The 14,554-nt window shown below is 44.0% G+C and overlaps 1 protein-coding gene across 8 annotated transcripts in view; it reads right to left on the bottom strand.

Annotated features, from left to right (window-relative positions):
- MYO5A (myosin VA) overlaps nucleotides 1–10,270 on the bottom strand; it is a 103,888-nt gene extending 93,618 nt beyond the window's left edge. For 7 of the 8 annotated variants that reach the window (XM_075100360.1, XM_075100362.1, XM_075100364.1 and 4 more), the window contains exon 1: nucleotides 9,932–10,091. In XM_075100360.1, the coding sequence (XP_074956461.1) occupies nucleotides 9,932–9,958 (27 nt within the window). In that variant the 5' untranslated portion in view covers nucleotides 9,959–10,091. Of the gene's footprint in view, nucleotides 1–9,931 lie in introns of all 8 variants that reach the window. The other variant, XM_075100366.1, reaches the window with a different exon arrangement.
- Between the last annotated feature and the right edge of the window lie 4,284 nt (nucleotides 10,271–14,554).

Genomic DNA, 14,554 nt, shown 5'->3' with positions numbered 1-14,554 from the left:
TCCAGCCCATTTCATTACTGCAATTGTAACCTCAATTAGCATGAGAAATTACGGGAAACAATTCTGTGTTGGACAGGGGAGTGAAATTAAAACCTTTCAAGATAGCTGGAAATTCTATATCTTATTTAGCCTTAGAGAAAATATTCCACTCCTTTTCTGTACAAGCGTTATGTATTTGATTGTTTGCAAAAAGTGTATGTTGCCTTTGTATTTCCAATACATAAGACTGTCACAAGGAAGAAATGCACTCTGACATCAAATTCTAACAACTTCTACAAATGCTTCTCCTCATACAAGATTTTTCTAAGAGAGACAATGTCCTAAACAACGAAATTCTTGTCTGGCATGTTCAGAAAAGTCTTTATATACCTCCAGATCATAAGTCAAAACTCTTACTTCAAACCTCTATTAATGAACTATTATACTAATAAGGTATTACATGATTGGCTGTACAGCCTTCACCTATGTTAAAACCAAGAAAACAACCAAACACATTCTACTTACTTTAACATACATATAGTCTAAACCATCTATTTCCATCCCGTATCTCTTGTAACACAGATTTTCAGCACTTTCAGACGCCGTCGGTGTCTCCTTTACAGGCAAAATAAGCTCAACCTCCATCGAAAATATTTCCATATATCTTATATTGGCATATACTAACTCAAAAGGCAACTTGGGAATCTCTCTCTCTGGTTTCCTCAGCAAAACAACTGAGGTCATCTGCTTTAAAGAATAACCCATGGAGTCTGCAGAGAGTAACGTGTGACAAGCCATGTTGGAGCAATGAATTCCCTCATTGTTAGACCAACTCATAGCATTTTTAGCTTATTTCTCTGGCTTTACAAAAAGCAAGAGTGTCCTCCTATAAATCACGAAGTAATCACAAAATTATCTTGTCTTGCAATAAACAAATGGAAGAACTGAAAGACACTGTCGGTAACTGCAGCAAGACTTCATGATTTTTCATATCCATTTACAAAAAAGAGACCATATGGGTATGAAAGTCACTCAGATGAGAAGTCTCTGTTCTTCTATATTTAGGACTGTCAAGCTAGAAACATGCAGTTTACATCTAGCCGCATAGCAATCTTGGGAAACTTGTCACAAGTCACATGTCCTATTTCCCCCCTGTGTCAGCTACTACAAAGACAGAATGAGAGCTCCTCAAAGCAACACTGCTTTAGCCTTTACATTGAATTTTAAAGCAAGGGCTCTCATCAGACCACAGTGTAAGTAAATAGCCTGGAAGAGTCTGCTCTCAACCATCCCCACTGTCTCCTAAGAGCTAAATAAACTCAACAAGCCACTTCTCCTGATCATTACCAGTGGCCGCTTTTATTCTATGTGAATTACCCTGAGAGCCTAACCTATAGCCACACCTAAAGTGGGGTTAAAAGGCAAAAATGGAGACTTGATGAGCAATGAGGGAAATGCAACAGCTTTCAAGGTGTTCAGAAAGTAACCACAACTTTCACCAAACAGCATGGAGGTACCAGACTCAAAGACAACCCTGCAGGCACAGCTGCATTCTGCATTCCTGACTGCTTCTCCTCCAGTTTAATCTCCATACTGCTCCCTCACACCGTTCATCAGCATGGTGACTTCTCATTCATACTTGCTTATTCGATGTTAGGTTTGTACCTTCTTCTCTCTTAACATTTTAAGAAGCTTTATCCCAGCCTTGAATACCTCCATAGCATTATTATTCAGGGAAAGATCTGTGATAATTGTTGCCGTTGTCCCTGATTAACAGGCCAAAGAAATTAAATCCATGCCACTAAGGAGAACAGATGGTGTAAAGACACAAGATCTTTGCTTTTGTAGGTAATCCATTTTCACTTTCTCCAGAATTTGCATTAAAATTCACAGATACATTAAAAGCTGGATCAGTATCTGCAATCCACAGATATTCAGTAGGAGTGAAGTCTTTAAACTTTATTAGTAGTGCCTAATGTTACCTGTCCTTACTTTCCGGCTGCCTAATGCCCAGAATTCAGCAAGAGGGGCACCCCTTTAAGGTAACCACACCAAGTGCTTATCCGCTTTTTAAAAACAAACAAACAAAAAGCCACAAACCTTTTAGCCAGCACTGGTATCTTCTTTACATTTTATTTGTATATAAATAAATTCAGATATATAGAAATAAAATTACTAAATACTGCAATTAATTGAGAGCAGGCAGCAAAGCAGCAATATTGTGACAGAAGAGGCATGCAGTATGGCCCAACTGGCCAGGAACAGGAAGACCCCAAAATCATCAAGACCATCAGCTTGATAGCTCTAGTACTTTTCACATTTGTGCAGTGCTGGGCAGTTCAAGTTATCCATCTCACACAGTACGGCATGTTAAGCTGCTGACCGTAGCAAACTGAGAAAGTGGGCTATGCTAAAAGAAGATGAGTGGAACTATTATTTCCCTGAGATGGTGGGGGTGGTCCTGAAAGCAGAAGCTACTCCTGAAAATACACCCATGCTATTAAATATTAAAACTGGGTTTTAAATAGACAGCTCCTAACTTACTGCAACACTGCATATACAGAGCTTAACAGAAAGAACTTGACGACATCCCTATGATATGTTTTCACTTGCTTTCCCGCACAAATTGTTCTGAGTAGGTATGCGACAGCAAAGTTACTTCCTTGCGATAAGGGGAAACAGAATAACAGGCCTGATCTTTCAGATTTACATGCTTGATTTCAAAGCATTAAATTAAGCAATGTGATTACTCACATGGAATAAAGATAAATCTTTGCAGGATCAGGCTTAAGCAAACCCAGGGTTAAGCAAAGCCAAGCAACACTGAGAACAAGGAGGAAATGATACAGTCCCAGTCAAAGGGTGGCACAGAGCATGGCACTGGCACAGGCATGAAAGTGAAGGTCTCTGCCAGGAAAGTCACTAAAAGCCTTGCTATTAGCATTGGTAAATGAGGCCTTAGCGACCCAATTGTACGACTCTCCATCCTGGATGCAGCTCAAAAGTAAAGCCAACAAACGGGAAAAGTTACTGTACAAAGAGCCTTTCAATTCAACACAGTTTGAATTTTGTCTATCTCCCATGACACTTAGATAACTGGTTTAATTTTGTGCCTAATGCATTTCTATTTACTTAAAAGTCTTGATACCAATTTAAACCAATCAAACTCTTAGAAGCATCATCCCCACAACAAAAACATACATTTGCTGAGGTGTATCATGAGTAGGGTTACAGTCCATGAAAATAACTTAAGCAGAAAGATATAGTTTGAGGAAAAAGTCAAAGTCACAGACATGAAAATTTCCAAGAACCATGGTTTTATTCTGACCCTAACACCATATTTTCTGCAACAAGAACCTCCTATTATTAAGGGAAAATAGGAAGTTCTTCCTCGCTCTTTCAACAGCAGAGAAGACAAGCAGAACAATGCTGCTTCAACTCGTTTGCAGTTTGCTAGTGAAGCAGCAGGAACAATAGCCTTGCCCAAACGCCGTTTCTTGGCCCTGGGCCCAACTGTACTCACTATCAGAGTCAAGCATGATACACACACAAGTAAACACTGCTCCACCACAGCAAGCACAAAATTAGATCAGAGGTAACCCCTGCGCCTTCAAGCATATGAAAGAAAACCCAACCAAGTGAAGTTCAGACTCGGCTCGTCCCTAACTTCATACATGCAAACCAAGCTAAGCTGATTCTAATCAAGAGGCATAAAACAAGTCACTGGCTCTTATCAGAGGAGCTCTTGCTGCTTGACAGCACAAAGTGAAACTGGGTCCAACATCTTCCCTCTAGCCAAGATGCCTTTCAAACTGGCAATGTCTGTATGTATGCTCATACGTATATGCAGGTGTCAAAGATCCATTAATATAAATAAGACTTCAAATAGTTAAATATTTGTTTTGTGTATGCTTTGTGTTTTCTGGTAATGAAATCCAAATCCAAGGAATGTCCTTGTAGGACAACCCAAGTGGCTGGCTCCTCCGAGGTCTGCTGCAGAGGCTGTTCTGACCTGACAGAAACCCAGGCACCATCTCACTGGTACCCACAGGACAGCCGGCTTGCCAGCTGCACACTCCTATTCCCTCATAGCAGAAACACCATGTACGATTAACCTTACTATCACTTCATGCTTTTTTAAAATCCCATTAAAAAAAGACCATCCAGAAACAGTGAAACCTTGTGATACTGAACGTTTCTGTGACTTTCTCCAATTCAGCTGGTTCAATGAGCAAATTTCAAAAACAAAAATGCTTTATTTAGTCCTACAGAGATTAAACAATGAGCCTCATTAAAGAGAGAGACAAGTTACTTTGTTATTAGAACACATGGAGAGGATTAAACTCCCCCATGGGCGTGGGCCCCCCCCTCCCCTGACGGAGGGGGGCCTTAGGGCCCCATGAGGAGACCCTAAGAACCAGGTACATCTGCCTGACCGGCCCCCTATCCCTTCCAACTGAACCTGAAGCTCTGTGCCTCCCTGAAAGATAACCGTGGTCATTGCACACATTTCCTGATATAGCAGGAGCTCGACAGCACTTTATCTGATCATTTATTTATCTAAAAAATAACAGTTATCCATTACCTAATGGATTAGGTGCCTATGTGCTACATATAGTGCATGCTATAAAATCCCTACAGTAGAAACAGACTGCAAATAACCAGTGGCAGCTCAGTGTACAGACACTATTATTCTGCAAGGATTGCTGATGACTCTTTGTGGGGGATCCCACATAATCCACTAATATTATTAGGTAAATGTTTTAACATGATGCTAAAAGAATTAAACAAGACCAATTATCACAAACGGGACCTTCACAATTATTCTTTACATGTAACAAAGAATTCACACAACTTTCCAGATCAGGAAAATTAAAAAAAAATAATATAAAGCTATGATCTCCCCTCCTGCACAGGTACTCCCAACAGTGCTATACTTTCAGCGTTTCATTAGGCCTACAGGATATGCCCTCCCAAAAACTCTTTGTGGGCTGCAAGAAGCTTTCACACAGAGCTTGCCACCCCTCCGGCCCCACCACCCTACCCAGGGTGGTATCATTTCCTCCTCCCGACACACTCGGCGCCCAGGGGAGCAGCTCAAGCACAGACTGAGCTCCGAACCAAACCATCACTCATCTTGCTTCCCAGGCTCACTGTTTCTTTTAACAAGAATGATAGATTGCTGACATGTCACAAAATTGCCATTAGAAAGCTAAGAGTTTTTCTCAGTTTCTTAGGCTGCTGTGGTTGGCATCCAACTACAGGAAACTTTTTTTTTTTCAAAACCATAATAAAATGTCAAGGTTAGATTAAACCAAGTATTGTTAGACCATTGGGTAATTATATCCCCAGCACTTTCAGTTTAAAGGCAATAGGAATAAAGTCGGTGCACACAGTTGTGAATTGTCACTGCCAGAGTTGCCATCGCGTTTGTTGCAGTGACACAGCAGGTCCCTGAAGCAGAAAAGCAACTGAAATGTCCCCTCTTTTGCTGCTTCATTAAATTTTTAGAAGACAAGAGGCAGAGATACAGTTATAAAATATACTCTAAAGGCTCATTGTCATTTGCAGATGTAACTGCTTGACAGTACACATTTAATTTCTGCAACAGCCTCCCTGCTCTGAACTGCACAGGTCCAACTCAGAGCGGGACGCCCAAGTTGTGCGTGGAGATGAACGACTCCCATCTCTGCATTAGTGGGCAGCACAGCTCTGGAAGAAAAAGCAGCTATCTACTGAGACAACTGGTTACTGTTTAATGTTTAGAAAACACTTATGTCACATGCAATAGTTTGAACAGCAATATACAAGACTATATAATTAAGGCAGCTTGGTTTTTTAACCCCAAACAAAAGCCCACTAATGAGGACAGAAATTTGGAAATACCGTTATATCTTCTCTGTTATCCTCAGGTTGGTTTTTGCTGTATCTCCCCCCACACCATGTATCATTAACGTACCCAAGAAAAGCCATAACCTGGTCAGAATCTGCCTTTTGCCATTTAACCTTGCAAGGACCCAGCACAACTGAAGGGGAAGACCAAGTCTGGTGACTGCCTGGCTTCAAACCTGAAGTAGCTGCCTGCAGACAGCCCCAGGAAAGCAAGAAAGGGCTCCTTGCGACACCGAGGACTGCACAAGTGGGGTTCTGTTCTATGCAGTTCCCTCTGACACTTCTCTAACTCAATTTACTGCTTATAAACCCTCAAACTGAACCATTTCAAGGAGAGAGCAGCAGGACTGTAGGTCAGCTACTGAGTTCAGCTTGCCCAGACCATGCTCTCCAGTGAAAACTGTTTACTGATTCCTCTCTGTTCAGAGGAATATTTCCACTCACTTTAACCGAAATTGGTTTAGGCCCTGAATTAGGAGCAAGCTAGCTGCAGCTAGCTGCCCATAATCTCAAAGACACTGGAAAAGGAGGAAGCTATTGGAAGCAGCAAGAATAAAAATAAATGAATGCCTGACTGACTGGATAGATAAGTAAAGAAATAAATAAGCACATTGCACACTACCATATAAAACTGAAACAGAAATCCCAAGAGGGCAAAGCAGCATGCTCTACAAAAGCACAGCATGAAAGCAAAACAACTCAAACCTGGGAAAAAAGAATGGAAATAGAGGACAAAAATGACTGAATGATTTCAACTCTTCAATCTGACTTTAAAAGAGATGACATAAACAGTGTCTGATCTGCTTTGTTAATTTTAATGTACAGGCAATGACTGCATGTACCAGGGCTTGGTTTTACACACCTGAAACTCACAAAGGTGGTCTAACATGAATCGTGGCAGTTCAGCCAGAGCGGAGAAGTGAGGTAAGCTCCAGGTCTAGGCAAAGCATTCTCCCTTGTTCTTAATTTCCAAGGAAAACATATTATACTTAACAAATCTGACATGTGGCCTAGATTGTCCCTATCAATTTTTATAGGTCAGCAGAAGTAGGAATATATCTGTTGTTGGTCAACAGCTACTGAAATACTGATCGACTACATCCGAGCACCACTCAGTGGGGCTACGGTGATTCAGGAAACACATTGAGATTCCCCTAAGTTTGCTTCTGAAGTCAAAGAACCAAAACTTTCAGAGCGATCTTACTGCAGGACCAGTGACCTGCCATGGGTAGATATCCAATAGGACGTGTTAAAGAGAGTGGCATAATACTTTAAATAAGAATGCCTGCGATATAACCCATGGAACAGTTTTAAACTGCTGCACCCCAAAACTGAAGCTAATGCCGTCAAGCAGAGTCTGTATTTGTAGCGTCACCAGGCCCAGGAATACAAAGCCCGGCACAGTTTGTACCCATCACTCACAACTAGCTTGTGAGTGCACTAGAGCCAGTCCTTCAACTTATATCCGAACTACAACGCTGCACACCAATGAGGCTGGCTGTACAGTCAGCAAGTTCAGAAACACATCTGGATGAATCAAAGCATTGGCACGCAAGGAAACCAAATTTGAAGGATTAATACTGAAGCACACAGCAGAGAGCCCCACTTCTACAAACAATACCTGGAAATAAGAAGTCTACTTCTCCTGTTCTCATACATTTTAAGAGATGCTGACAACTTCTTTGCAGCACTGGTCATCCAGTCATTAACATAATTTTACCAACTCTTGTTCCAAGTAACTCACATGAACACAGCTACCTGAACAACCCAGGCAAGCTGGGACTTGGGTTTCCAGAGGGAGAGGGTAAGAGAGCTGCCAAGTACTTCACCTCAGGACACACACATGCACACATGCAGTCAGCAACAATGTGCTGCAAATCCATACCCTACCCTGCTTGCCAGCAAAATAGCTATGCCAACACCATACTTTAAGTGTTGATGCTATACTGGAAGCTCTAGTACTTTAAGCAGCTGTCCTGAATGCCAATCCTGACTCTGCCTGCCAGTATAAAAAAGGTGTGAAATTTGTTCTTTCTATGCCTACCTAAGGCTCTAAAGAGGACAAGAACAGCCTGTGGTGTGAGAGTAAAGCACAAAGCAATCTTGCTGGCCTCCGTCACTCAGCGAGTCTGTACTGAAGGATCATCCCTGCACATGTTTGACTTTGTGTTTACTCTTTTTACCTCTGCATGCTATGACGTTAAATCCATTATTTGACGTTACTTAATCAAGGATGAGATACTGAACATGATTTAAACAGCATATGGTTTTACTTGGGGAAAAAGCCAGCTGAGAGGAAAGACCATCAGCCCGGCGCCTGATTCAGAGCCATGCCTTCCTTGGGAACTACAAGGGACCCTGAGCCTTCCACTGTAACGCAACCCCGAGGCTACAGGACACCCACGTTTTTGGGGCAGCTTCTGACCGAAGGATTTAACCACTGAAGGACGTGAATTCAAGGTCAGATCAGGTTGGAAATTAAAAAAAAAAAAAAAAGGTAGTATTTCTGTTACGAGATATCTTAATCACGTAATAAGAACATAAGAAAGAGATAAATCAAGAACACCTTTCCAAAATAACTCTTTGCACTGAGGAGCTCTGCTGGGTGCCTGGGAACAATGCTGCAGTACCATTGCTCTCTTGACCAAAATGCTAATTTTCATCCCTTTTTGCAATGACAACAGAGATACTCTTCTGTGAGACACAAGACAGCAAGATGCCTCATATCAACTAATGTATTTAGCATTATTTAGGAGGTGCAGGCATGCACCTCACTTCTTCACATTCAATCGCTCCTACACAAATACACTATTCAGATATGGTCAAGCCTACTGAAAGGACTGTCCAGTTTGATTTGTACTGATGCAGTCAACATGCTGCCCACTTATCTGAGTGGGAGGACTCTACAAATAAGGCAAACAACTCATGCCAAAACAAAGAGGCTCTTTCCTTTCCATTCTCTGCTCACACAAAGATCTATCATTTCCTAAAGTTTCCTTTCATAAAGGATCTAGATGGCATGGCTTTCGATAAAGCACACGTTGACTGTGCAAGCTTTGTGAAAGAAGTATTTGGAGTTTGCTATGCTGTACTGCAGTGCTCAGTTCTGGTGACCCCAGTGATCCCTTCTGCCCTTAAAAACCTGTGGTCTGTCATTTCTTTCAGATTTTTGCACTATATCAAGGCAGAGCAACGAAAACAATGCATTGCTAGTGGATAAAGCGATCATTTCAACAGCTCTCGATTTGCAGGCTTTGCCATCACCAAGACACATAGGGCAGTAACCGTTTCCGGGTAGAAGCTGATGAGATACTAACACACAAGACCAAAAATATTAGAAAAATGTCTGTTTAAAAAGCATGAGAGTCATGCAGCACATCATTGCTGGCTGTAGGGCTTCTGAACGCCCGCCAAAAGAATAAATATAAAGCTGCAGTGTCATCAAAAAGGTTAGTTCAATACTGAAGCATCTATGCTGTAGAAGGTGTTTTTCCACACAAAACGGGACAATATTTCTGGAGGAGACACCGAAGCGCAGGGAACGGCGTGGGATGGCTGCTCTCGCCCAAAGCGCTTCTCGAGAGGCGGCGCATCACCACCGACTGGCCGAGCCCCCCGGCCGCCGCCTCCCGGTCAGCCCGCCGTGCCCACACGGCAAGGAAGGGCAGCGCGGCCGGTTCCGCTGCGGGGTTCCGCTGCAGGGCTCTGCGGGCGGGCGGGCGGGTGACGCCGCAGCGGCGCTGCCTCCCCTCCCCGTCCGGCCCGGCGGGCAGAGCCTCTCCGGGGAGCGGCGGGGCCGTGACTAACCGGGCCGGTCACGCACCGGCGGCAGGACCTGCCCCCGCGCCCCGCCGGCGTGCGGGTCCGTCTTGGGAAGAGGCGCCAGCTCCCGCCGAGGCGACCCAAGCCGCGGAGCGATGGATGGATGGATGGATGGATGGATGGATGGATGGATGGATGGATGGATGGTCGCCCCGGCCCGCGCTCCCCTCCCCCGCCCGCCCGCCCGCCCCGCGGCCCGGCCACCCCCGCACAGCCCCCAACCCCGCCGCCGCCCTACCTTCGTGTAGAGCTCGGAGGCTGCCATGGCGCAGGGCGCGGGCGGCCGGCCCCTCTGTGGCAGCCCGGCGGCGGGAGGCGGAAGGAGGGCGGGAGGATGCTCAGGCGGCGGCCCGGGCGCGGCGCGCCATGTTGCTACCTGGCGGGCGGCGGGGCTGCCGCCGCTCTGTGCATTGTGGGAGCGGCGGGCAGGGAGGCGGGCGGGCGGCGCGATGCCTCCCACCGGCGGGGAGGCAGGCTGGCTGCCGCCCGCGGAGCTCGCGGTGCCGCGGGGCCGCTGGCGCCGATCGCTCCCCTCTCCGTGCTGCCGGACGGACCCCCAAGGGTCGCGGCGCGGGTTTCACCGGGGCCCAGGACCGGAAGGCAGGGCTGGCAGCCACCGGTGGGGCTGTCCGCCTCCCGCCCCGGCGCGGCCCGCAGCGGCCGCCTGCTGTATGCGTTCCCGCATGGTATTCCTCCCCCGTGCCCTGATCCGGCTTCTGTTTTTTCTTTTTTTCCTTCTAGACTGAACAAATTCCAAATTCTTCATCAGGGACGTTTACAATTTTTGTTGCTTTGTGTACTACCTGAGGTGTGGCTCCCTGCAGCCCAGGCATCGCCAGCCCCGGGGATGGGGAAACAACCCCTGCCTGTCAGAGGCAACTCTCCTGCTAATACAAACAGATCAGCCTTCTGTGCCGCAGCCTCATCTTACTGGATTTACATCTGGGTTACAGCCTGCTGCGGCCTCTACGTGCCTGGCTGCCACCCTACCACCCACCCAGTTACTCCATTGTGTAGTTCTGCATGTATTTCTCAGGTGCCAAGTTTTGCATTTTTTGTTTTCTCTGATCCCATCCTTCAAATTGTTTACAACCGCTTCCAGCTTGATCGCATCTTGATCGTTCAAACCACTACTGAAAACAGTGGAGAGAACCAGGCCCAGAATGGGTCCTTCAATAAGCAAGTCCAGTTATCACCAAGAAATAAACTTTTAAAAGATGTGCACCTTCAACTTCCATGTCAAAAGGGAATGAAAAGCATAATCCATGTTCCGGCGAGGTCTTGAGATGGCAGCTCATTGCTTTATGAATCATTAACCAGTGTTTTTTACAGCTCACATTATGGCAGGATTACTTTTGACAGCAGAACTGAAGCTATTGCTGTCTGTGTTTTCCTTTTTGACCTCAGGAGTGGTCCAAAATACAAAACAAGTTTGAAACCGTTATCTTTGGCACACTCTCCTCCGAAGTGCTTTGACTTTTCAAGTGGCATCATCTCTGCAGAATTCAGCTGTTCAGGTAACAGCTCTATATGCTGTGCGTAGTATCCGTACTCCCCCTGAAACTTGCTATGACTATCACAGAAACAGACAAACCTGTTCTGCAGAGAAAATGAGCCATGAAAGACACTGGTGACCTGCTCAAAATCACTCATCAACTGAGTAACATCCAGAAATAAAAACCAAGCTATCTTGACTCCCAAAATAAACACTCCCAATAAACACTATAAAGTAGCTGTACTTTGCTGCTATCTAAAAGAATGGAGATGGAGAAAGTAGCAAGCACAAATGAAAAACAGTTAAGATGAAAATACGGAGCCTTACCTAGAGTTGTGTGTATTAGACACAGATATATGGTCTTCACAGCTAATAAACTAAGGTTAGTAAATTCAAAAGAGAGGTTAAAAAAAAAAACCTTGATTTTGCTGGGAAAGCTCAGAGTTGAAACTCTAATGAGAATTGAATTTAAAAAATACCTTCCTTGCCATGTTCCGCCAATATGTCCAGGATTATCAACCACGATTACTGTTCCTGTCCCATGCATAGGAGGCTCACTCCCATCAGCAGAACTGGACACTTGCTCTCAGTCCTACAAGAAACCAAGAACTGGTTCTTGTGAACTGGTGTCTAGGTCAGGGGTGACGTTTTTGGCTAAGAATTTTGCACAGTTGCTCTTCACGTGTACACTACAGCAAAACAGAGAGATCTATATCACAAAGCTATCTGTCATCTTTGAAGTGTAACACAAAAGAAAAGTGATTTGGGGTTCATTTAAGAGTGCGATCATCCCCCTTTAACAGGCTTAATCTAAGACTCTGATATATGAACCACAGAAGTCTCACAATTTTGTTTTCAGAAGAGACCTGAACCTCTCCTTTGACCGTGTGCTGCTTCATACCTGATATTTAATGCCCCTTCTTCAGAATGGTATCTATTCTAAATTCAAAGACATTAATTTCAGGAGTTCGCCTGGACTGCGGATTACTGCATCAGCCATTCCAGCTGGAGCTCAGGAGCCAAATGTAATAATAAGCCCCAGCAAAAAATAGATATCAAAATATGCTATGATTTGACACAATTTGCATAAACGAAGATTTCAAATCTGTCATTAAGGACAGGAACTGAGGGCACTGAAAGTTGCCAAGAAACAACCTGTTTGTGATGTACCCAGACGGCAGTTCAGAGTCAAGAAAGCGTGTAGCTGTCATGCTGTACTGCAAGCGAGCAGTAGATTCTCTGTTGGCCAAACAAAAGAGGGAAATCATTAGAAGCACAGAAATAATATATACTGGTAACGTGAGGAACATGAGATGGTTTCTGTGGCACAGTGGATGTGCCTATCCACTCAGTCAGAAAAGCACTTGTATATTCAACACTGGCCATCCAAGCTGCCTTCACTGGAAAAACAAAGCTAACTGAGGAATCCAGAGGCTAAATAAAATCCTCCTCCTACTGTTTCCTGTATTCTCACACTACAAGGATTAGGCCTGTAACTTTTAGCTGTAGAAAACGAACAGGGCTGGTTTCAGCCAGTACTGATTGAAGTTACCAGTTAAGAACTCTGAAAGTTCTGAGAGGGGCACGCAGGGAGATAAAATCACTTACCATGCACATATTCTCCCACTAATGCTTGGGGTTTACTTGCACATTTTTTGGGCTTACACAAAAGACAAGGCACAACAAATTCTCAACCTACATGATAAAATTCCCATGCAGAAACCATGCCTCCATCTATGTCTGTACTAAGATGATTTCTCTTGTCTCTAGAAAAATCACATACCTATTTTCTTTCCAATATATTAACAGGGTTTTTTTCAACAGTACAAAAACCACCACCTGAGAACAGACCTGAAGTTCAGAAGAATTCAGAGCTCCCACTCTTGCATTTAAACATCCTTGTAATTTCAGCCATATAATTGAACTCCTAGAAAATGCTGCACATTGAAAAATCCAAATCCCATTTCTGAAGGAAGACTCTTTCAGTTGCTTCTTCCACAAACCCAGTAGGGAAACATCCCTACCATACCAACACAGACAGAAGCACCAGCAGAGGTTGAATACAGTCTCTGTGGAGACTCCCTGTACCAGGAATGTCAACAACAGTTATCTGGCTATTCTGTAACATTGTCAAAGGGAGTTGACAGATTTGACCATATTCCTCTTTTAATAAAAGCGACAACACTGTTCTGCAATACAGTAAAAAAAACTAAACCCAACTGAAATCTGTTGTTTAATTTAGACAAAATCAGAAACAAGTACTTCATCTTCCCATTTTAAACCAAAGTCAAATAAACATCCATCTGAAATTAGAAGTTTTGTCAATATTTTCCAAAGCAGTAAGTAAACAGACTTCTATGCCTGCTGTAAATATGCAAGACTATTTATCATTAACATATATCAAGCAGCATCCTCATTGTAACAAAGATGTACTGCCTGAGAAAAACAGGGATAATTCAGTCATCCGCCCCTCAACTAAAGCTTTTTCAAGCACATCAGTTCAGCTCAAGGCTGTTTGCCTCTGTGCTAGTACTCCAGAAACATTTTCAAGATATTTAATGGTAATAAATGCTTTGAATACGCAGAGAACTCTTCAGATTTCAGGTTACGCTGGATCTACAGATGCCAGAAAGTGGGAAGAAAAAGCCAAAGACGTGAATATGGAAGAGGGTGGCTCACTTGTCCTAAAGCAGGAATAATCACACCACACATTCAGCCCAACTCCACTTTGAGTTAAAAACAAAAACAACCCACATTCATCCTGCTCGCATGCTCCCCCAGCCTGTTCTTCCCAACCTCACAGAAAGCCCCCCAGCTGTCAAATGGACAAGTTACTGCAGTCTCACCTCTTTCCTGAATAACACGGTCATGTTCTGCAAGCACAGCCACTAAATGCAAAGCTGCTCTGAGCATGGGTCTGTGCACTAATATCTGCCGCAGCTCTAACTAGAAAGAGATTTGGGCAAAAAGCCTGTATTTAAATGGTTTGTCTTCACCTGAAGATCGCAGCTACTCCACATACAGAGATTCAGGTAAGTGACTTCAGGTCACTAATGCCAGTGTTAATGCAGCCTTTGCAGTGCCTCAGCATGGTATTTGAATGACGCTACCTACATTGGACATTTTTCTCCTCGGTTTAAGATGCAGAGTACAGAGGGTGTTACTATGACCTTGGTGACTGGGTTAATTGTGTAAATGTACCACACACACCATGAAGTTGCACAAGGATCAGTGGCTAAGTCACAGTCTGAGTATGGAATTAGTTGGACTTTTTCCAGCATCCTGATTTCTTGGAAATGTTGCCATATTCAGGCCAATATAGTCTATAGCAATGCAAACTTCTACACGCCAAGCTAATTCCCAGAA

The sequence above is a fragment of the Phalacrocorax aristotelis genome, chromosome 7 (assembly GCF_949628215.1).
Source record: "Phalacrocorax aristotelis chromosome 7, bGulAri2.1, whole genome shotgun sequence".
Classification (NCBI taxonomy): domain Eukaryota; kingdom Metazoa; phylum Chordata; class Aves; order Suliformes; family Phalacrocoracidae; genus Phalacrocorax; species Phalacrocorax aristotelis.
Note: the sequence above shows the minus strand (reverse complement) of the source record. Positions and strands in the feature narration are given on the sequence as shown.